The sequence below is a fragment of the Bidens hawaiensis genome, unplaced genomic scaffold, assembly GCF_021521415.1.
Source record: "Bidens hawaiensis isolate Kalapana, Puna unplaced genomic scaffold, B.hawaiensis_p1.1 tig00038177_1, whole genome shotgun sequence".
Taxonomy (NCBI): Eukaryota; Viridiplantae; Streptophyta; class Magnoliopsida; order Asterales; family Asteraceae; genus Bidens; species Bidens hawaiensis.
Genome location: NW_027496701.1, coordinates 60,311 through 86,243, shown reverse-complemented (window position 1 = coordinate 86,243; position 25,933 = coordinate 60,311). Strand labels below are relative to the sequence as shown.

At 34.4% G+C, this 25,933-nt stretch overlaps 1 protein-coding gene across 1 annotated transcript; it reads right to left on the bottom strand.

The window, feature by feature from the left end:
* LOC143590136 (DNA glycosylase/AP lyase ROS1-like) lies at window positions 1-23,047 on the bottom strand. The gene is made up of 14 exons (XM_077070710.1): window positions 22,536-23,047; window positions 22,228-22,307; window positions 22,057-22,141; window positions 21,886-21,977; window positions 21,701-21,769; window positions 21,390-21,426; window positions 21,243-21,325; window positions 20,772-21,164; window positions 20,636-20,672; window positions 20,493-20,550; window positions 20,330-20,427; window positions 20,186-20,251; window positions 19,830-19,944; window positions 1-152 (listed from the first exon to the last, which is right to left on the bottom strand). Exons 1-14 carry the CDS (start codon window positions 22,914-22,916, stop codon window positions 1-3), a joined length of 1,746 nt encoding a protein of 581 aa, XP_076926825.1. The 5' UTR covers window positions 22,917-23,047.
* Between the last annotated feature and the right edge of the window lie 2,886 nt (window positions 23,048-25,933).

The following is a 25,933-nucleotide window of genomic DNA, read 5'->3' as shown; positions in this document are numbered from 1 at the left end:
TCAAACCTTGTTTCGCGGTTTCAAAGCTTCACGCTGTGCATCACGGATTTGAGTAATGAGACTCGTTTGAATCATTAATCCTAATGCACGAACACGTAAAGGCTTTTCTCTTTCCTTTCGACTTAGTGCATCGGCCACAACATTCGCTTTACCTGGGTGGTAACGAATATCACAGTCGTAATCATTGAGCAACTCTACCCATCGACGTTGCCTCATTTTTAGCTCCTTCTGATCAAAGATATGCTGGAGACTCTTATGATCAGTAAATATTGTACATTCCGTTCCATACTATAATGCCTCCAAATCTTGAGAGCAAACACTACCGCTCTCAATTCCAAATCGTGAGTCGTGTAATTCTTTTCATGTACCTTGAGCTGTCTTGATGCGTATGCTATCACCTTGTCTCGTTGCATAAGCACACAACCAAGACCTAAGCGAGACGCATCACAATATACTACAACTTCAAGAGCTGTTAGATAAAGTATTCATTAGACCTAGTTTTTCCCCGTGGGGAGCACCAGTTCTTTTTGTGAAAAAGAATGATGGTTCGTTTAGAATTTGTATTGATTATCGCGAATTGAACAAACTAACCATTAAGAATCGGTATCCCTTACCGAGAATTGATGAATTGTTTGATCAATTACAAGGATCTTGTTACTATTCAAAGATAGATCTGCGATCTGGATAACACCAACTACGAGTTGCTGAAGAAGATGCTCACAAGACTGCGTTCCGTACCCGAATGGCTACTATGAATATTTAGTCATGCCTTTTGGTTTAAAAAATGCACCTGCTGTATTTATGGACCTCATGAATAGAGTTTGTAAGCCATATTTGGATAAATTCGTGATAGTATTCTTCGATGATATACTTATTTATTCACAAACTGAGAAGGAACACGAGCAACATCTGAAGCTAATTCTAGAATTGCTACGAGATGAGAAGCTATATGCTAAATTCTCAAGGTGTGAATTCTGGATGAGAGAAGTACGTTTCCTTGGAAACGTGATTAATGAACAAGGTATACACGTGGATCCCTAAAAAATTGAAGCAATCAAAAACTGGGAGACACCAAAGTCACCTATCGAAGTGCGTCAATTTTTAGGTCTTGCTGGGTATTACCGGAGATTCATCGAGAATTTCTCTAAAATAGCTCAACCTTTGACGGTATTAACCCAGAAGGAAAGGGAGTATAATTGGACCGAAGATCAAGAAGACGCTTTTCAGATTTTTAAAACAGAAGTTGTGTAGCGCGCCTATCTTGTCTTTACCGGAAGGAACCGATGGATTTGTGGTGTATTGTGATGCGTCTCGCTTAGGTCTTGGTTATGTGCTTATGAAACGAGACAATGTGATAGCATACGCATCAAGGCAGCTCAAGGTACATGAAAAGAATTACACGACTCACGATTTGGAATTGGGAGCGGAAGTGTTTGCTCTCAAGATTTGGAGGCATTATTTGTATGGAACGAAATGTACAATATTTACTTATCATAAGAGTCTCCAGCATATCTTTGATTAGAAAGAGCTATATATGAGACAACATCGATGGGTAGAATTGCTCAATGATTACGACTGTGATATTCGTTACCACCCAAGTAAAGCGAATGTTGTGGCTGATGAATTGAGTCGAAAGGAAAGAGAAAAGCCTTTACGTGTTCATGCATTAGGATTAACGATTCAAACGAGTCTCACTACTCAAATTCGTGATGCACAGTGTGAAGCTTTGAAACCGCGAAACATAAGGTTTGAGAAATTGTGAGGACTTTAATGTGAATTTGTCACAAAGTCTGATGGAACACTATATTTAATTGATCGAGTTTGGCTATGGAAATCTGCGTAAACTTGTACTAGACGAAGCAAATAAGTCTGGATACTCGATCCACACAGGATCAACCAAGATGTACAAGGATCTCTAAGAATATTATTGGTGGCCTAACTTGAAAAGAGACATAGCTGTTTATGTCAGCAAGTGTCTAACCTGTTCCAAAGTGAAAGCTGAACATAGAAGACCGCCTGGACTACTGCAACAACCAGAGATCTCACAGTGGAAATGGGATAATATTACCATAGACTTCATAACCAAATTGCCAGTTACACCGCGAAGTCATGATGCTATTTGGGTAATTGTGGATAGATTAACCAAATCCACTCATTTTGTACCCATTAGAGAAAAAGACCGAATGGAAAAGTTGACTCGGCTTTATCTGAAAGAGATTGTAGCCAATCATGGTATACCTGTCTCAATCATTTCTGACAGAGATGGTCATTTTATTTCTCGTTTTTGGCAATCTCCTCACGAATCCCTAGGAACTCGCTTAGACATGAGCACCGCCTATCATCTCCAGACAGACGGCCAAAGCGAGAGAACTATTCAAACATTGGAAGACATACTGTGAGCCTGTATCATCGATTTTGGAAATAGGTGGGATACATATCTGTCTTTAGCTGAATTCTCTTATAATAACAGTTATCATTTCTGTATTAAAGCTGCACCGTTTGAAGCTTTATACGGAAGAAAATGTCGATCCCCTATTTGTTAGGCAGAAGTCGGAGAAAAGCATCTTACAGGACCTAAAATTGTCCAAGAGACCACCAACGGGGTCTTTAGATCAAGGACATGTTAAAAGCTGCAGCCGACAGACAGATTAGTTATGCGGATAATCGCAGGAGACCGTTGGAATTCCAAGTAGGAGACCAAGTGTTACTAAAGGTATCACCTTGGAAAGACATAGTCAGATTCGGTAAAAGAGGCAAGCTAAGCCCACGATACGTTGGACCATTAAGAATCACCGAATGAGTAGGGTCAGTAGCCTACCGACTCGACCTACCTTCAAAACTCAGTGGAATACACGACGTATTTCACGTATCCAACCTGAAGAAGTGTCTATCTAACGAATCGCTGATTGTTCCTATTGAGGACATTAGGGTTGACGATAAGATTCGATTTGTAGAAGAACCTGTTGAAGTCATGGATTGGAAAATTCAGAAGCTAAGACGCAACAGGATAAAGCTAGTCAAAGTCCGCTGGAATTCAAGACTTGATCCCGAGTTCATGTGGGAACGTCAGGATCAAATGAAGTTGAAGTACCCCCACCTCTTCCCAGTAGAAACCGAAACCAATACTACATCCTAAATTTCGGGATGAAATTTCTAAAAGGATGGGAGAATGTGACAACCGCCAAAAATTAGACTGACCTGGTAATTATCTTAACCGTAATCGCGTATTATTTAGCACATTAAATATATAGGAATAATTTTTTTACCTAAAGTCTTTGATTTTAGTTGAGTTTTAAAATATGGAACCCGAAAAAGTTCAACTCTGTCGTGTAACTGACACTGTACAGATTGACGCCGGGTAACGACTCGAAACGATAAATTCATAAACGTGTCAAGATGACCTCAAAAAATTAAATTTTATATTAGGATATTAGAGATAGTATATAAACTTAATTTTAGAAGGTTTGCAAAAATTAGAAAATAAGTAACCGAAAGCCAGTAGAGGACACCGTGAGGACCCGACATCAAGATTTTCAGAAAAGTATGTTTCTAGGCAGACATTGTCTTTAATCTAATTTCACTCAAAGTCTGACAAAAATTATTAGAAACGGATGTCGTTTGGCTAGATAAATTACGAGATACGTTAAACCTTAACACCTGGATAATACCTGTCACACCCCAACCTACGGCGGAAATGCCGGGGCGAACTGATTACTCACAGCTTTTCAAAGGTTACTATATGCAATATTAAAAGTTTCGATATCTATTAAATAAATTCAAATAAATACAAATATTCATACAATATCCAAACAAAACGAAAGTACATCAACAATCAAAGGTCATAAATAATATTTTCTCGTTAATTTTCTTCTAGCATAAAATCCTTAAGTGGTCTTGTACTTCACATCAAACGAATACCTACATATGCGTTGAAATGGAATGGTTTTGTCAACACAAGTTTGAGTGAGCAACACACCAGTTCAAAGTATAAATAAAAATATATATTTGCAACAAGTCATATGAGAATAATAAAATAACCAAATGAGCAAGTATAACTGAGATGTCGAGAAGCACAAAGCTATAACGACTGGCGTATGATCATACTAGACTGAGATTATGTTGGACCTCTCCGAATGCGAAAGCATACAAAGCAAATAAGCACATAAACAAGTAAGGTATAAGTTGTTAACACATAAGACAAAGTTGCAGTTTTGTGTATAAGTATAAATGAGAAATATATTTACGCATATGTCCCTAAAACGTGGAAAAACGAGTAAAAAGGGGGAATGTGGTACTCACCTCGATAGACGAACAAAGGTGAATGAGAATATTAAGAATGTGGGAAATCACATATGAACGTTAAAGGCTAGTAAAGAGCAATGATAATACGAATACGTTTAAGTAAATGTACAAGATTGATTTATGAAACTCGATAATTATAATTATTATTAAATTAATATTATACTCCCTTCTTAATCATGATTAATATAATATTATATATAAAGATATATTATATATAATAGTTAGTTTGTTAATCGTATATAAAAGAAAATATATCCTTTAATAATATTACTAGTTTTATAAATATATATATATATATATATATATATGTATTAAAATATAAAGATTTGTTTTCATGTTATTATATATATGTATATATACATATATGTTTACATATCCATACATACACGGACTCAAGACGTTAGAAAACAAGTATTTACATAGTCGGTTTTTGATAAAATAACTTTATTTGATTATTAATATTAATAATATACTTAATAAAATGTTTTAAAATAAATATAAAAAATAAAGCTGAAAAATCGGGGTGGCAGGGTCTCGAACCCACGACCTGCCCCCTTAATATTCAACTGTTTTAACCAGCTGGGCTACCCAACACATGCAAAGTATGACCAGAACCAAAAATTTATAAACAGAAGCAGATTGAACAAAGTTGCTTATAAACTTCAATTCAGCCAAATCTGTTAATGATAATCAAATTAGCCTTAGGGCTTTTGTTTAGTACTGTATCGCGATCAAAACCATATACATATATTACCTTAACTCGATCTAATCGATGGTGAATGAGATCAAACAGTTGTCAGCCAGAAAACGATGACGAACGGCAAGTGAAAGGCAAATGTAATGTAATTAATTATAGGGTTACTGTTGGCGATGGTGAGAGGAAGGTCGGTGTCTGTTTAATTGTGTTTATGAGATCGTTTATATAGAAAACGAGATTAGGGTTCATAGCGTGAGCAATAAGTTGCGGCCCATGATCTAGATCCTTCTAAACGCAATTAAATGAGGGTTTAGGGTCGGCTGGAAGCGAATTATGGTTTAGGAAAGCTTAATTAAACTTTGGTTGATGGGTTTGGGCTCAAGAACAAACTAGGGTTTGTATTAAACGTTCTGGGTTCGGGTTTGGTTTGGATCCAGATTCAAAAACGGGTTAAACTATTTGATTTGGGCTATAAGTGTAAAATAAATAAATAAATAAAATAATCAATTTTGCTCGATAAACGCCAATTATATTTATTTAATAAAAAGAAATAACCCGAGCATTGAACCGAGTCGGGTAAAAGTATAAGTTCGAAACCCGAGTTGTTACAATACCATAAGCCTTGATATTTACACAACTCTCCCACTCCCTCACCTCTCTCTTGGCCGCCACTCTCACACAAACCCAACCCACCTCCCAAACCCATCAATAGTAAATTAAACCTACACACATACAATGATTGAAAGATTACTTGTGAACTTGATATTGTTCCAACACACAACTCTAAGATACAACTCATCAACCCTATACCTCTTTCCTTCTCTCTATAACCGGCCACCCACGCCAACCTTTCACCATCTCACCTTTTCAAATTATTATACACACAATACTTGATTTAAGAGTCTTGGCAGAAGATTAAGCAAAGGTAGGAGGATAGGAAACTAAAGAAGTCATAAGCTAACACAAGGCCATACTATCTTTCCTTTAGTCACCAATCCAAAAATCCAAGGTAACCCACTTCAAGATTTGGATATATTAGTTGTTATATGATGTATAAAGTTTGATTTTAGTATGCTTGACAATGTGCAAGCAAGTGTAATATGGAGGTATGCATGCATGTGTGTGACCCGTGAGTTTGTGTGTGAATGTATAAGATGGGTTTTGTTGATTATAGGACTTGTTATGGTTGTATATTAGCTTTTTTAGATTGTCCATATTGAGCTTACTTGAGTTTGTTGAATAAATGGGTTTTAAGTATTGTTTTAATTATGAAAGTAAGTATGTAAATGGCTAAAATTGGAAAATTGATTATGGGTCAAAACACCCACTTGAGCCGTGGTCTTTGGCATGGGTTATGGTTTGGGATGATTAATTAGTTACTTGGTTAAATGGTTAAAAATAATTGTTAAATTAGAAAATCCATTTGGTTGATTTACTAAAGATTACTTGAAAAGTTGTAAGTAATATTAATAATGGTTTTGAAAAGTTAAATGGGATCTTGGAAGTTTTAAATTATAAAAAACACTTTTTATATAGTTTTTAATCATATTTTATTAGTTTTTCAATAAAAATGATATGGTTTTCATTTTTGTTACCGATTTCTTAAAAACACTCATTTTAACGTTTTCGTGTCGGTTTTGGCGAAATGAACCGGGTTGGTTTAAGTTTTGCTATATTTGACTTTTCTTATAATTTAACTTATGTTAAATATAAGAATATTATACCTTTAGGATCTGTTCTAAATCAGTTCCAAAAACTCATGTCGGTTCACGTTAAAAGTCGAACTTTCCGACCGTTAGTGTTACCGACAAGCTATTTAAGTCACAATGTCAAAACCAAACCATTTTGTACAGAAAATATACATATAATAACAAGTAATATATCATCACATTCATGTTTGATTATCTAGCACCAAGTATGCACACAAAAACTAATTTTTCCCACACATGCTCAAGCCTTAGCTTAAGCTTTCAACCACACAATGTGTATGTTGTTTCTATAATCTCTACAAGGTGTTTATGTACCAAACTTTCTAGATCTTAACAATCCATAATATAGTCTTAATCCATCCCATTCTCATCCTTTAAACAAAAACATTCTTGTTTGTTTAAGTTACCAAGTTTCATGCATCCTAGTACTTCTAGTTGATTTTATTCCTTTTCATATGTCCCATTCAATCACTTACTTTGTCATTTTCAATCCATACCAAAATAAACATAAGACAAGTACGAACTTTATGATCAAAATCAAGTTTTTGGTATTACTTGCATGTGCAAGTAAACTTTTCAAACAATCAAATCTCTACACTTTTGTCAACCATTTTTCCAAGATTCCATTCACCTTTTCAAAACCATTACTAACATTACTTACAACTTTTCAAGTAATCTTTAGTAAATCAACCAAGTGGGTTTTCAAAATTATCAATTATTTTTAACCATTTTAACATTTAACAAGTTAACAACTCCATATCATTACCCAAACCAAAACCCGTGCCAAAACCCACGGCTCAAGTGGGTGTGTTTACCCATAATTCATTTTCATATTTTAGCCATTTACACACTTACTTTCATAATTAAAACAATACTTAAAACCCATTTATTCAACAAACTCAAGTAAGCTCAATATGGACAATCTAAACAAGCTAATATACAACCATAACAAGTTCTATAATCAACAAAACCCATCTTATACATTCACATACAAACTCACGGCTCACACACATGCATGCATACATCCATATTACACTTGCATGCACACTATCAAGCACACTAAAATCAAACTTTATACATCATATAACAACTAATATACCCCATCTTGAAGTGGGTTACCTTGGATTTTTGGATTGGTGACTAAAGGAAAGATAGTATGGCCTTTTGCTAGCTTATAACTCCTTCCTAAGCTTCCTAATTTCCTATTTTTGCTTAATCTTCCACCAAAACCCTTAGTCTTCAACAATGGATGTATGGTACGTTTCAAGTTATCAAATTGGTAGTCATACACGCGTTGTATTCTTAGCTAGTTTACAACTAACGCTTTTTGTGCTTAAAGGTAAAATGCGGGTTTCGTTATTGTGTTGTACCGTGTACAGATCGGTACTGTTGGGAGTATAATAGACGTACACTGTTATATTCATTTGTATATAAATTGTCTATATTTATATAATAAGTTTTTCTCGAGAATAACTCACCGACATTTGTGTTGACCCAAATATTATTTAAAAATGTTTTACAGGTAAATGAAGATTTCGCGAGGAGGCGTTGAGCGAGGCGTAGGTGTTTGAATAAAGAAGTGTGTGGGACCGTAATGTAGTTTTTAATAATAAAAACTATGTGAACTCTGATATTTAAATAATATGTTTAATATAATATATTAAACATTTTGTTATTATGATTGGCTATCGGTTAACAACAACAGTCACCGCCCGAAAAATTGTTTAGTTGTAAAGACTTCCACTGAAATTGTTATTATGAGGTTTTCGGGGTGTGACAAAGGTGAAATTGTCCTTTATGTTTGTAGGAAAGTTCATTGTTCGTCATTTATCTTCAAAGTTAATATGTTTTATACTTTATGTTTCCAAATGTTACACCGTTTGTCCTCTAGCCCTAACCTAGTTAGTTTTTCTGGTTAAATCTGATCATGTGCCTTGCACATGAGGGCAACTTGGTCATTTTACCCATTTATTATAAAAAGATTAAAAAAGTAAAAGAATATAAATGAAAAAAAATCTCTCTCTCTTAAACCATTCTTTCTTCTCACGTCCATCCACCACCAAGTCCAACAACCAATCACCACCACCACCATATTGGTTACCACCATATTTGTTACGGATTATATCAACCCCAATTTCAAAATCCCAGCTCACCTTGTAGTGGATTATCTCAATCCCATCAATTATAATTCGAACCTGATTGATTGAATTTTTTTTCATGTACAACATTATACTTAATAACAACCAAACGATTTACAATGAAGTGGCAGGTAAGTGGGCAACAAGCTATGCCGCAACCCCCTTTTGGATAGCAAACCCAATCCTACTAAATACAAAGTTTCGGTTCTTATGGGCAAACCATACCCTTTCATATATTCCTTATCATATTTTGCAACAGATTATCTCCCCTTCGAGTTTGTCCATTGCCACCGTAGCATTATCTCAGACAAGACACCAACGCAGCCACCGACATCCACCGCCACATAGCCCACCACCAAAGCTGACCCATCCACCATCTCTCTCTCTCTCTTCCCGCCACCACTGCAACCCCCATTACTCTTGTAACTTTAACTTAATTAGATGAAGGCAGTCACGACCAATCAAAACCCTAATCGAAGTCCATTAATTGTATTCTGGTAAATCGGAACCCAATCGAAGCCCATTCACGGAATTCCAGCCAAATCGAAGTCCATTCTTCTTATTCCGGCCAAATCGGAATCCTAATCGAAGCCCGTTCACTGTCTTGATGATCCCACACAGAAACATAAGAACCAAGCTAATAGGCTGATGTAGAAGAGTTTGAATATGTCGATATGGCAGTATTGTTGGTGGTGTTTATGGTGGGAGTGGAGATGGTTTTCGTCAGAGAATACAATGGTGACGGCTCGCTGGAGAGAGAGCTCGACGGCGGCTCACCGTGGGGTTGCGACTAGCTGCAGAGTGGTGCCGGAGGTCGATAGGCGTGAGGGTGATAGGCGTGGTGGTGGTTTTGAAAGGCGGTTATGGAGGTCGATGGTGGCCGGCGGTTATGAAGGTTGCTGGTGGGTTTGTGGCAGAAAGATAGAGAGGAAGAGAGAGAGAGAAAGAGAGAGAGAGATTTATATGATTTATATTTATATATTATATTTTAGTTTATTTATTAATTTTGTTAAGTAAATAAGTTGATTGACCAATTTGACCTCATGTGCAAAGCATGTGACCTGAGTTAACGAGAAATACTAACTGGGTTAGGGCTAAAGGACAAACGGTGTAACATTTGGAAACGTAAAGTACAAATTATGATACTTTTGAAAATAAAAGACAACCACTGAAATTTGGTGTAAACATAAAAGATAATTTCTGTAATTATGTTGATATTTAAATTTATTTGCAACTATTGACTTAGTTGTCATATTTGACTTTGAATTTTGGTTGCTATATGTTGTTTTGTTTGGATATGTATGCTTAGGATCTAGCATGTTTGTATGGTATTAGTCATTTTTGGAGAGTCTCTACATGTTAGCTGAACTGTGTCTCTTTTTGAATATGCAGTTTGGGTTGTTTGTATCCGAATATGCTACCTATCAGTTTGGGTTGACTTTGTAAGGTCAATATAGGTCACTGCAATGGCAGGTTTACATGTGTAATTTAAATGAGGTTTAAACTGCCAGACTTACAAGCTTACAGATCAGTAACTGTCAACAAACACATACGACTAAACACATATACCACAGGCCCAGATGAAAAGAAACAAAGGATGTAGTTGGTGCACCACATGCTTTTTGGGAACATCCGCAACACAGTTACTAAATTGCTATTCAGTTACAAAAATTACAATGGAAAACCAACTGATACCTAACACACTGTAACAGGTTTTACATTGTGGAAACGAATGGCGACCTACTACTTTTGGCAGGTTTTACACATGTATGTAAAAAGACCACTAATGTTATTTTGTAATAAGATCCTGCAAATAATTTGTATAGTTTAAAAGACCCTTTCATATAATGCAACAAAGAGCTATATGGTTATCATGCATAACAAAACCAATGGCAATGCATGCCACAAACGCAACTAAGTAACTCTTTTGTAACTACCATTCTTGATTGTTGTCTCCCCCATCCCCGCAATGCGGGGGTGGCTAATTACTAGTATACATATAATTTGAAATTTACCCATTTTTTCTTTCGCTGATTCAGTTTATTCAACATGTACAGATTTGGATAAGCTTATTCGAATAAATTGTGTGAACTTTATTTGGCTTCAATTTCAATTTGAAAGTTTTCATTGTGACTAATACAAACTATATGAGAGATGCATCCAACGACTTCTCCAGTAGTTATTGCTTCAAAGAAGAAAGTTGGGCATGGTCTTAGCATCGAGTGTGGCTTGTATGTTCATGATTTTGTCAAATATTTTTCTTTCATCTTTCAATAGCTTGGATATCATTGTTCATGATACAAAAATATATTTTATGTATGCACGTATAAGTAAATATACATAGAATTTTTGTTACATATCTAGGGTTGGAGATTTGAGGATGATATAATCAATCAGTAGATCCATAAGGTTCGTAGTGGTTGGAAGATCATGCAGCAAAGGATCTGATGTTTTTCATGAAGCTTCGCAAGGATAATCTAGTTTCGCAGAGCTTCTCTGTGAAACAACAAACAATTTAATTTGCGAAACTCTAATTGGAAAGCCTGCAAAATTTCATGATGTTATGCAAAAGTTGTGTGGTTTCCATTAAAAGGGGATTTGCTTGGGGAACAAGGCTCATGGGGCTATAAATAGAGAGCTAGGCCTTCATTTGTTTGTTGCGGTTAGTTTATTTGTATGTGAGCCACCATCACGGGGGAGCTCACCCTGGGTGAAATAGAGTTATCTAATCATTTTTATAATACAAGTCGACATCGGAATCATAACTTTGTATATACTTTATGTTTATCTTTGTTGTTCGATTGTTTGATATAAAAAAACAAGCTGAAAATCTATAACTCGGGGATTCTAAATCGCAAGAGAACATACATTTAGCAATAAACAATTAGTAAATCGGTGCATGAACAAAAGTTTACCCAAAAATTCGAATGGTGTATGTTTTGTAGGTGGGTTAGGTGATGGTGGCATTGTTAGTGGTTCAAGTGTGGGTGCTGGTAGTTCCTTAAGTATTGCTAGTGTTAGATTGAGGTAAGAGAAAGTAGTTCTGGTGTATGTGCTAGTGTTCAAGAAACTGATGTCGATGAAAGCGATCATTTTGAGCTAGTTAGTGAAGCTAGTGATAGTGTTGATGATGTTGCGAAAGTATTTTATAAAGCTGCTGTGACATTCGTGACAAAACGAGGTATACCTTATTTAATACGTAGCGAGTAAACTATAAATCGGTTAATTCGTAGCGATTAAACGAGTAACCGAACGATACTGATTATGACCCGTATATATACTGAGGGGTCATATACGAGTTATATATATATATATTATAGAGGTTAACATATAGATATTTAGGCCCCAGTACGTTTAAAACCATTTAAAAGAAAAAGGTTTCGTTTATTGATACGCTATAACTTTAAACGCAATCGTTAACATCAAAACGAGCATTGTAGCATCCGTTAAGCCGAAAAAGATTTATGGAACACTTATATGACATGTTCTAAGCAATCCGTGAAAATATTTTGGATTTTTACAACTAGTTAGTACGTTTTTCTTAATTTAGAAAAATGGGGTGAAAAACACTCGTTTTCGCGCTGTTTTTCGCACTCGAACTAGTTTTCTTGCGAAAAACCGGACCCGAACTAAATTTTGGACCAAGATCGAACCTTGTCACGCAAAACGAGGCATCAATGGGCCAAAACAAGGCCCGATGGGCCCCCCTTTTGATCTGGCCGCCAAAGTGGACTTTTACCCCCCTTGTTCTAGTTTGTTGTATATAGTATAATACTTAGATATTTTTTTACACAAAAATCAACCAGATCATCTTCTTGCTGTGTTCTTCATCTTGTGCTCAAAAACCCTAAAGGTAACAATTATTTTCATGAGATTTTAACTTGATTAACATGCTTTAAACATGGAAAATTAGGTTTTGATTAGTATTAAACATGTTTAACCATCCAAAAACCCTAAAAATCACCAAAAATAACTTTTTGATGTTAAACATGTTTACAAGTCAGTACCATGTGGATTTTTGGCCAAAAACACGGATTAGAACATGAATATGTCGTTTTTACTTTTCGAAAGTTCGGTTTGAAACCAAAACCGAAACCCTAATTAACAAGGTTGTTCTATGGATAATTTATGCTTGGTTTGATGTTATATGATATATATATATATACACTAACTTTGTGACCCAAGACCTGAAGAGTGGTTAAAACCATCAAAATCTACCGAAAACCGACAAGGTATTATCGGTTAACTCGTTTAGGGGCTGTTTGTGCTTCGAATTTTGACGTGCTTATTTTTAGGTTATCAAAATTTGCAGAGACATCTGGGATCACATAAGTGAGTCCCTGTTCAAATTTGGTAATTTTTTGATGAACGGAGAATATTTGGCGAATTTATAACCGTTTATTGGTGTTTATTCGGGAAAAATAGGTAAACTTCATGAACAATTATGAAATTTGGTTTGGAATCCAGAAGTTTTATTTTAAGATCACTGGAAAAATTTTGGAACATTTGGAGATGGATAAGTATTTTTTGTGCAATTGTGTTTCAATCGAGTTTTAACAGACGAAAACCGCACAAAAAGGCATTTGGGCCGAGGAGTTAGATTCTGGAGATTTTTCAGGGGCTATGTGATGATATTTAGACCACTTAGAAAAATTATCGGATTTTTTGTATGTCGTTTGATATAAACGGGCTAATTATTACTTAATTATAACACATTTAATGAATTTTCATAAATAGATAATTAATCATAAAATTTCTGAAACTATTTTTATAAAAATCTCCATATTTTAATTTATTTTTACAAAAATTTTCATAATTTATATATAAGTGCACAATTAGTTATAAATATTTAAAGATTTAAATTATATATGTTTTAACAAAACCGACAGTTTTGTGTTTAACGAACTGACTGGTATGTCAAAACATCAAAAGTGGTCAAATATCATATTTTTGTATGAATTTGATAAAAACGAACTTTTTACGAGAATTCCGGATAATTCGGGTGGATTGTACGTGTTTTGTATAATCAAACCCGTGTGAAAACGGAAACGAACCCTGCGATCAATCCAGATACCGAAAAATTCTTTTATAAATCAAATCATTTTATCAATCAGTATGTTTACTTAAGTTTATGTGATCTTACCTATTTCCGAAACGCGTAAACGATCAACTTGGCTAGGCTCGGAAAACGGTGAAACTGAGCCAAATCTGATTTTGAACATTTCATAGTATACAACGTCACGATCTAAGACTATGGTTATGTTCTGGGCCTAACAGCTATACCCAGACTAGTTATACAGCCCGATTTAACTTAAACACTGTACTAATGTTAACAATAAGATACTGGTTATAGGATTCAAGCTATAAACGAGACGCACTACTTACTGACATGTATTACCAGCTTGAACTACGATAAGGTGAGTTTCACAATCCCACTTTCTAAACTGTTTTACGAACTTTTGGGGTGGAAAGCATGTACTTTTATACTTGAAAACTTGTGATGATGTGAATTATCTAAGTACTAACACTTGAAAGTCCCCACAAACACAAGTGATTAACTTCGTGCCAGTGATGTGTGGATAGTACTATCGGTTTGACAAACCCAACTGAAGGCGCCGGAGGGGTATGCCGGATATACTTGTTAACACAGTTACACATTGTCATATAAATTTATTACATTCGGCTATGTGGTGTTAGACATAGTACGTACTTGGGTCAAAGTGGCTATTAAATGCCAACGGGAGTACATGGGCAAGGGTGGCCATGCGTGCGAGCTGTCTTGGTTTCACTTGTGGCTTAGTATAAAAACATCATGCACATATATACATAAATACATACGTACTGTGAACTTTACGAACTCGTATACTAATTTTATTTGTACTCGTGAAACTTGAAACTCACAAACTAGACGTAGTTGACCTGTTTTAACATGTTTCTCAGGTAAACCGAAGTAGGAATGAATTGCTTACGTGCTTGCTGTTAGAAGTGAAGTTGAATAGCTGTGAATAGACGCAAATATATAGTATTGAATAAGAAGCTCGTGAACCGGTTATGTGATTTTCATCTAGTTTGTAAACATAGTACCAATCCATGTAATATGATGTAAATTAGTTTGTTGAATTTCTTTATAAACAATGTGGTTGATACCAGAATTATCTGTTACATTCCCGTATTACGCTTCCGCAATTACCTAGTCAGGGTGTGACGGCTGCAGATAAGAATTGGTTTAAACTACGACACCGGTTTCCACACAAACCTTCCAAACTTTGAAAATAAACAAAAAAGAACTCACTTCGTAGATAGTCGCTTAGAAGTATGACGGTTTGAGAATATGTTTGTTGTAAAAAGAATTGGTGAGATGGAATACTTAAAGAGAGAATGAGCATAATATGCAAACCATGGTAAGTTGGGATCTGCGTCATTAAACAAGTTTCCACTTATAAATCCTACCAGATATGCAAAAGGGGTAATAAGAATGGTTGCTACAGGTTGTGAAAACGGGTTCAAGTCATTCAAATATCGAATCCTTGTTCGTATGAGATCAAAGAGGTTTATGGATAAGCATACATTTATGGGAAAGATTGTGTCGGTTGTTAAACCAGCAACTGTGATTCACTGAATCACCGTGTTCATATTCCATTAACCCTTCCTACTTGCCTATTAAGCTTTGAGAAATGTTGTTATGACAATCAAGTAGGATAAGCAGTTATCAAGAGAATATGTGAAGCTGAAATAAGAATTTTTGATCCAATGGATGTGATGGACCTCTGACTTTCAGGTGTTGATAAGTAATCTGATAAAGACAGGTGCAGGCGCTGATACTGAGTTGGAAGCAGGTCACTACATAAGGGTTGTGTTTTGGCATTGGATGTGATGTGAGGCATGATACAATTATTTGTCTTCCTCAAAAAGTCTAAATGGGCATGGTATGTATCCAAGTGCCTCAGGGGAAATTGTAGGGTCTATATAGGCACTTGATATCGACCACATTGGATGCAAGGTGTCAGGATCGTTGTTTGACCAAACACAGACAAACAATTTTAATTGAAGATACTGATATGCAGGCGAAATCTACACATTCAATATTGATTGAGCAAACAAAAGGCATACACACACACACATATTGACCCCTGCTGACCATTCGTTAGACCAGTATTTGATTTGTGTCAAAAAGACCTTCATAATCCCTACATACACATAGACAGACATATACAAACAGAGACCACCACAGTTTGACCACCACATATGACCACCAATGTTTACTTTTTTGTTTGACTTTCTTTGACCTTCTGATCTTTCACTAAAGCTGGATTCAAATACATTTTAAATAAACTGACCTACTAAACTGTTGACTATAATTTAGTCAAACAGTAGCCATACATGCATACATACATTAAACACATTTAGGGGTGCATTGGTCATTAAATCAAACAATTCACCACTGTCTGAGTATACATTGACCCATGTTGACCATCAGTTAGACCACATGTAGAAGATTATTATTTAGTCGACAATTCATACCTTTTTGTACACTTACAGTGTATAATATGGAATGCAATTACACTGAGTGTCAAACATGACACATAGACCACTGTCAAAATGACTTTTATAACCACTGCATACATACATACATACATACATTATGCATCTATATTATGCCCCTGCATACCCATGCATACATATATTATTCATCTATCTATACATAGCTAATTAGCTCTATACATAGCATAATCAAGTTACAAGTATATTGTTAGTTTACAACATATATTCCCTTGCACAAAGTAAACTGAAAATGGACAAGCTTCATAAACAGACATTAACACATTCATTAACAGTTTCCTCATTCATTTCATAAACATAACTATATAACATTTCATAATCAAAGTTATATGAGTAGTTGAGCATTATATAATTCAACATTCATTAAATAAATTATATATAACTACTTAGATCATTATATAATACAAAAATTTTTATTGACCGATTTATTATAAGCAGAAACCATTCTGAGCATGCAATTATCTCATAAACCATTGCAAATACCCTTATTTTTAACACCAAAAGCATATATATGTAATATGTATAAAAGGTTTGTGCCCCTGAAACTTATGTGCCCCGGCCGATGGTTCGACTCGCACACCCTCTGAGCCTCCCCTGGGTGCAAATTAAGTTCTTGACGACAAAAGGTTGTTTTCGGAAAACAAGGACACACTATGCACTCGCTTGGTCGACTTCAGGGTTATATGTTGCGCATGGATGCAAAATGGCTGAGTTACCCCTAAGTCAAACCCACTATGACAGTCAAACAAACATTGAACAACCATTGGGAAAACGCTGGGATTGGCATTGCAAAAATTAAAACACTAAAGGAACTGAGCGTGCAAAGGGCCAACCGCAGGTGCTTAAACTGCAAAGGGGTGTTACCCACAAGAGTGTCCGTTGCGTACAATATATAGAAGTTATGTCTTACAAGACCAATATTCTATGATGTTGTAAATCTTCTGATAATAATATTGTAATAGATATAACGGAAAATCATATTTTAGTTACAACACTAAGGATAAAAACATATATAAACCCTACTTTGTTTGTAAAATAAAGAGGGTTGACTTTTCTACCACAACTTGTTTTTTCTTGTAATAATTGGTTTCTTGTTCTTGGCTGCAGTTACGGTTGTTGAGATACGAAATTTTCTATTAAGATGTTGAGGTTGCCTTGTTTTTCTGTTGAATCCTCTCACAAATAATGATCCTGAAAAAAATAAATAAACCAAACCATATATGAATACCCCTAGTAAAAGTTATTGTTTAAAACTCTGATTTTTAGGGTTGGAAATGTACTTTATGAATGAAAAGAGTTGGTACAATTTTTGGAAGATTATAACCCATTTAATATATATATATATATATCTCTCTATATAACAAATAGGTGGATTTTCCATCAAATCCCTATTTTGTTTTTCACCAAATTTCGTTAAGGTGACACATGGCATTTTCTAATTATTTTTTAATTATTTTAATTAAATTTCAAAGTCAAAATAATTAAACTAGCTAAAAACTAACAAAACAATATAAAACATGTATGTTTTAATTAAACTAGCTAAAAACTAACCAAACAATATTAAACATAATGAAAAGAGTATGCACTATAGTTCTCATACTTGAACGTTACGTCACGATTATGTTTATTATTTTCATATAAGTTATACCAATGTATTAATAAAGAATGTTGGTTTTTTATTTTTCTACAAAATATATACTTCCCACAGCCAAACATCTCTATATATAATAAACATGTGGATATTCCATCAAATTTTCATTTTATTTTTCACCAAATTTCTTTAAAGTGCCACATGACATTTTCTAATTATTTTTTAATTATTTTAATTCAATTTCAAAATCAACTTGGAATGTCTATCACATTAAGAATTTTGATCATCCCAATTCACACGTTCTAATCCTAGCAATCATCGTCTACCTATTACATTGAAATTCATCAACAATTAAGTTAACTATCAAATATTTGTAATCAAATTCACGTATTCAATTGTTTCACCTTCATAAATTCAATCGGACTCATAACTTCAATAAGAGTCAATCGATTCACATACACATATTCAATCGATTCGCAATTCAATCAATCAATCTTCTTAAATGTGATTCATTCAATCCGAATCATGTAATCTAATCGATTCACGTAGTTGATTTATATGTAATGTACATACATTGTCTTTATAAGTAAAATGTTTTTTTTTAACTTTTAATATAGCAACATGTTTATAATTTTGTTTGTAAATCATTCTCATATTAACACTTCGTCACTATCAAATATTTCATATGTAGACAGTATGATTTCTTATGTTATTAAAGTATTTACAGATTTAATAATTATCAATTACCTTAAAGAAAGTGGGGTTTGATGTTTGAAGTAGTTGAAACAAGACTTTCGTGACTTAAAAAACAATGAAATAAATTTAAGATCATAATCATGTTTACAAATGACCATTCTAGATCTGCATTTTCTTTAACCACAAGTGTTCGTAACAAATTACCAGCAATATATTGTAAATCATATTCGCATCAGAAGGATAATTATAGAATTGTTTTTAAGTTATTTTTGTAACAGAAAATTGTTTGTTAGTTACATATGTAGGGTGAACAAATCAAAGATTTAGTTTCGAATTAAAATTTTGAGTACCGGTCAAAATTTTTCACGAAAACATTTAAATTATTTAAAAGTTTGCAATACCGCGTTACTTAAAAAAAAGATAAATAAACTTTTTTAAAGTACTCTTAAATTTTTTAGATAAATTAATTAGTTTTATTGAAATTTAATCTATATACATTAAAACTTTCCGATACATATGTTGCGATGACCGTAAACCAAAGTCAAGAAAATTTTTAGAGAATTGTAATTTATGTCTACTTAAAGTGGTATAATTGTTTATATAATATGTACCCATTTTTTTATCTTATTTTCTATATATATGATTTTTTTTATTTTTTTTATTATATTTTTAACCAACCCGTGTGTCACACGGGGTCTAACCTAGTACATATATATATAGGGGGAAAGTTAACGTACAAATGAAATTAATGTGCTAAACGTGATAATCGAATATGGTAAATATATATACAAGTAGGGTAATTATGTAATTACATCATAGAGTAATTATGTAATTACTCTATGCTGTAATTACATAAATACTCTACTTGATTATAATTACTCTATGATGTAACTACATAATTACTCTACTTGTATATATAATTATTCTACTTGATTCTCATGTTTAGCACGTTAATTATATATATATATATATTACTCGGGAGAAATAAACATAACGGAAGTTTTGGCTTTATACGTTTCCAAAACGAGTGTTGAATGGCACTGGTTGATAGTGCTGAATTAATAATGCACGGTTAACATTATGTAGGCTTATAAAAATATTCATAATTAGGAAATACGAAAGTGTTAAAAACACACCTTTATATATTGATGTTGCAGATAACCCGCAAGTTAATTCTCGTAATGGCAAATTATACAACAAACGTCTTGGAACATCCATTGGAGCATAACTAGTTTCATCATCAGCGAATACCTGAACCATACTTCATGTTTATGTAACATGCGATATAGGTAGACCAAACAGATTGCTAGGATCAAACTCCCCCAAAGTAAAAAAAAAAGGTCACATACAATGTTTTAATAGTTATTGCCAGTTCAAAAACGACAAAACTTTTAGACCAAAGGCTTTTGAGTCAACCGAACCGGTACCAAAAGATTACCCCAAACCCAACCCGCCCATTTTACGCAACATCTACATAACATCTGATAGTTACCTCATTAACCTGAAAATATGTTCCATTAAGGGGAAATGACCCTCTAGTTGCAGTTCGACAAGGGATCTGTTGATGCAAATTAATACTTACCACTTTCAGTAAAAACATAAATAGCATTATATAATAATTTAGTACTTTTCTGACCAAGATGGTTGCTTTAACGGTTTCATCTAGATTACTGTTAGCGGCGCCGGCTACGCATGCTATGCTTTCTGTATATTCTAATGTGCTGGGAACATCACCTGTTTTAGAAAGGCGATATGAGAACACGTAATAGCAAAATAATAAAGATGTATTGAGCTATTACCTAGAGACCATACAGCAAGAAGGTATGGTGTCGGATCATCACGGTCCCTTTTTTCAAACTGTATTATATATATATATATTCATAAATAGCATATTAGACGGAGATTAACAAAATAATATTAATAAAATGCGACAATTCCTTACCCCAGCCAAACTCGGATGGATGTCCGGGAGCTCATAGCTACATTAACAAAAAAAATTTAATAACAGTAACAAACAAATTTGTGCTAACATTAACAGAGGTAATTAAAAAAAAACAAAATAACAATAAATAACATACACAAGATGCATAGTCCTTGATTTGGCTATAAATTTCTTTGGTGGCTCACGAATGTTGGCCGGTTCTGCTGAATAAGCAATTAGAGCTTTTGACATCTCAGCTTCCGGAATTTTAGCCCTATGTGTATCTTTTAAAGTTTCCCTGAAGTCCTTGGTCTTAAACCTGATAGTGGGGATTTCATCAACACCAAAACCGCAACATATATCTTCAATGTCGCCTATGACTGATTCTGCTTCTGGCGATGCGGGAACTTCAACTATGGGCTCACAGTTATTGACTTCTAGGTCAAAGGACGATGGCGGTTGACGCATTGAATATTTCTCTTCATTTCCAGCTGCGACAATTGAAGTTACATGGCTACTTTCTTTTGTTCCAATAAGGGCCAGCCTACGACTATATTTAAAAACTTTATATCAGTAACAACCTAAACAAATACAAGTATAAATAATTTATTATAATTATGATACAAACCTAGCAAAGGCACTTGCATAATGTCTGCACTCTGCTCTCATTGGGCATGAATTGCAATTTGGTTTTATCTTGGTACAAAATACCTATAAAGAACAAGTTTCAAATATAACAGAAAGAAACTTATGATGGAAATAAAGAAATAATGACCTTTCCAAATGTGATCAAATGACAATGTAACTCGTACCTATATACAACACCAGTATTGCAATAAGACTCTTGATAAATATAGTTATGAATCATGATGCAGGTGATGGTCAAAATGGAATAAACTTTAGCTGTTTTATAGTATTGTATTATAAAGAATAAGAAATGCAACACAAGAAGTAAGACACATGTCAAATTTTAATCAAACAAGCATTACGTTTGACATCTCAAATCTCAAAATCAAAAGCTGAACTTTTAGTTACTGATTGTATAACATGTATGCATGCTGAAAACTAAATAAAGATAAAGTCTACAGTGTTTTTTGATCAAGGGTGCATAGCCTGGGGTAAAGGTAGCTTTGAATCTTATTCACCATTGGGTACCTGAAATGAAGCTTCAGGAGATAAAAAATATTCCACTTTTATGACATTTGCTTCTAAATCTATCACAGCGATTTTTCAGAGTTGGGAAAATAAATAGAAATAAGTTGTATATTTACGCGTTTAAATGATGAATTTGAACTGAATCGGGGAGTGGTTGCAGTGGGACCCACCCTAGACGTGTGGCTACACGCCCGACATTTGTGTCAACCTTCCACAAACAAAACATCTTGAAACCAACAATAACATATTGAAACTATATAAAGAGTTAATGAAGTGTAAACCCTTACTGGAAAAGCATTATGATGCAGCGTTAAGAGGCGTACACACTCCACACTTTTCAAACCATGTCCATATATGCTCAACAAGAATTCCCTGCAAACATAGATATTATTAAACTCTAATCCTTAGTAATAATTAAACCTTAAACTATTAGTGGCTATAACTCATGAATCACTTACTTTGCCATATCTGGTGGAACATCCCTTAACCACTCAAGATTATGATTGCCATGTTCTTTGTACATTCTACTTAAAAAATACTGCCAAAAAGTAGAAATCTAAGTCAAACTTTGTACAAATTAATAACCCTTGTAGCGAGAAAACATTATTTACTTTATTGGGAAAACATAGATGCAAATATACCAAAACACAAACACTACCACCATCGGTAGACTCTGTAACGCATAAAATGCTTAGAGTTGGCCACATGTAGAAAAATCTATATATTTCCCTTACATTATAACTACTATTAACATAAAGTTGTATACTTTTATTCGATCTGCTATCACATTTTGCATCCCTCGGTCTTCTATAATTTTTGCAAATTCCTCGGCTGGAGCACACCTAACTGCATCCCAGTCAACTACATCCCTGTAATTCACAATGGTTTCTTTTTCTCCAGTTTTACAGTAAGTTTTTCTCAATTTGTCCCAATCAGCTTTGGACATTTGCCTTTTCTTCTTTCTGTATTTCCTTTTTCCCTTTGGTTCACTTTTTAAGGGTGTTTCCTTGTGATTGTTTGCTGCATCTACTCCTTGTTCAATAGTAACTTCGGATTGTGTATTACTTGCGACTGATTCTTGGCTATTTGGGACTTGTTTAACTTCTTCGCTACCATAAATAGCGGGGAATCTGGCTGCTACGGACATGAAAGCAGAGCTGCAAAGAAAGATTATATATTTATAGGAAAACTATGGAATCACATTTGAAATTCAGGGTATAAAATATGTGTACCTTGAAAGGTGGTCAGATACGTTTTGAGTTAAATAAGCTCCAACCACCGAGTCGGTAACTGAACCCTTCCAAGGAGAGAAACGCCTGTTACCTGTGATAGATGTCCTTAAGTCAGCATATGCTCTTTCAAGTGAAAACTATGGATCAATACATCACGCATATGCCAAATTAAATGATGATTCATTATACCACTTCATTCAGAAACTCAAAATACTACCTTGGATATGATGCATTTTTGCAATAAATGAGTCAACATGTCTGCGAAAAATATTTCTCTGTGTTTCCCACCATTCTTCCTCATCTTTAAGGGGTTCACTTCCATCACTCTCCATCAGCAGTTTCCAAGAACTCAATGTCCCAGTGTCAAGATCCACTTTGGGACGCTTCTTGGGAGAAAGTATCTTTACAAGGGCACCATGATCCTGCAGCACAAGTTCTTTGCACTGATCCAGACTCTTGCGAAGTTCAGCAGCTATCACGTACCACTGGTTTACCTTGCTTTTCCTCATCTTCCTTTGTTTCTTGAACAATTTTGGAAAACGGGCCTGCTCTTGTTTTGAAACATGCTTGTGTTTCTCTTAGAAGTAACAATCTTACCACACAAACAGTCATGTGACTTTGACTTTTTATCCACCAAGCGGCCAAGATCTAAGAAACGATTGCGCGAAAGAACATCTATGGAATCCTTTTGGCCAACATCTTCAGTGTCAAAACTTGTTTGGAGTTTGAGCCATTAGAACCTTGTTTGTGTTGGTGTCATCATAACGCCTTTTATTGGTTTCTGTTGTCTTTGAAGGAGTGGGAATTGAGCCAATGCCATCTTGTAAACAGCTTGAGTCATCTGCACCATGCCATAAGTTTTGAGTTTAAAAGACAAGGATCGATATAAAGAGTTTAGTGCTACAAGTACAAGTAAAAGGGAAATTAGTCAATAAACCACACAACACAGAAAGAAGATAGTGGTAGCAGCTAGGCCGGGTAAAGACCGCTGTAGTACCTTTAGGTTTCTTTCCAGCCACACTCTCAACCTCATTCAATACACGCTTTTCCGTATCAAAACAACCAGCATTCTTATTTTCCTTTCCTGTTTCCATTACATATATATGCGTTCACTAAAATCAATGTCAGGTTACAAATTAATTCAAACAGAAAATGCTCAAAATCGATTTCATATTTATTATAAACTAAACTATTATTGTTATAGTATGCATACATATATATTATTAACTAACCGGCCACCAATGTTATACCCAAAAGTCTGTTAACAATTCAAAGTATTTCACACTAAAATGAAAATGAAGTGTATTATGAGCGGCGGCGACGAAAACAATGCTTATGTATGTATGTATATTCAAAGGAAGTTATGCGAGTAAGATATCAGCTTACAATGATCGTTCAACTAAGATGGCGTCCATCGGTTGCACATAAATTTTGTTGGAGAAAGTAAAACATTCACTCCCTCGAGTTCAACTGCCTGCATGTTATATCTGATATTCGTACAACTTTCGTCAATGACACGTGTCCATACCCGTTAATTAAAACATGAATGAGTCGGGTTGGATCTGATGATATCAGAATGGGTTTGGGTCGGAACGGGTTTTTTAGAAAAAAAAATGTTAGAATGTGTATGGGTTAAAATGGTTAAAGTTAACCTATCTTAACCCGTTTAAAGGTTATAATACAAATGTTTTTGTTTTTTTAAAATAGTATCCTTTAGCTCGGAAATCGAAAATAAAGCAGAAATCAAAATAAAAACAAAATATTTTTGGATTTTGTATATTTTCGAATTAAAAATAATTAAAAGTAGAACAGTATGAAATCTATTCGATGAAGACAGTACATATTTTTGTGACTTGAGTAGAGAATCATATTGACCAAATCGCCCTTTCACCTCAGTTTTATATTTTAGCATTATTATGACTGGCGTTAAGTCGGTCATTGATATTGTTGTCCACTTAAATCTTAGAACAAACTTTCAAGCATTTTTGTGATATGATTTAGGTTCAATTAAAGCACAGATTATCAGAAACTATCAGCCTCTGATCTCGATTCAGGCTTAATTTGATTTTAACCATGCTACCCCAACTTGACTTAAACCATTATGCCTGAAGATCAAAAATTTATGATTTATAATTGAATAGCTTATAATCCCCACTATCACCAAGCTTCCTTTACTATGAGTGAATATGCATGAATTCATCTGTAGGATTACATACATTGTATCCCATGGAGTCCGTTTCTTAATGGTATTAAGACGCACGCAAGGGAGGAACAATGTATGTCTCACATCGGATTTTGATCAAGTCAGTAACGAGTTTGTATGAAGTACAGTAGTGATCAAGTTTATTGACTTAGGGTTCGCTCTTAAAGCATGTGAAATATTCACATTATGAATATCCAGATTATAAACCGCATAAAGACTCACAATGTCCAGAAACCGGATGCATCCCATCAATACAGGATTTTAGGCCATATACCATACACCGTTGAAGTGTTAACCATAAACTAGATGCATTTTATTTAGAACATTTGTTCTTGGTGATCAAACAGACATAAGGCTTGAGTATGACAAGCTATTACATTTATGTCTTCATTACCAAGACTTTTGGAAGAGACTAACACATCTTTCAAACTAGAAACTCTTATGTTTTTATCACATACTTTACTCTAACGGTTTGTTTAAGATCTACCAATGCACCAATGCAGTTAAGCACACAGTCTTTTAAGCTATTTCTTTCTGGATATGGGACTTATTGATCAATGTACTATCATCTTCCCTTTTTTGCTTCAAAACTAATTTTGAGGAGCATTTTTTAATGCTTTTGTATTTTTGAAATATTTGAATGTTTTTTGTTTTTCTCTATACAAACAAAAAGCACAATATTTTTGTATTTTTTTTCTTTTTCTCCCCCAAAAACTAAAATATTAAAAT

Bases quoted from the DNA above. Each gene is read 5' to 3' on its own strand.
- LOC143590136 (XM_077070710.1), bottom strand. From the start codon at position 22,916: ATGTCCGTAGCAGCCAGATTCCCCGCTATTTATGGTAGCGAAGAAGTT. The intron at 20,551-20,635 runs GTAAGGAATTGT...TATATAATACAG, and splicing joins TCCATCCGAGTTTGGCTGGG to TTTGAAAAAAGGGACCGTGA. The intron at 19,945-20,185 runs GTAACTATCAGA...AGTATGGTTCAG, and splicing joins CATATTTTCAGGTTAATGAG to GTATTCGCTGATGATGAAAC.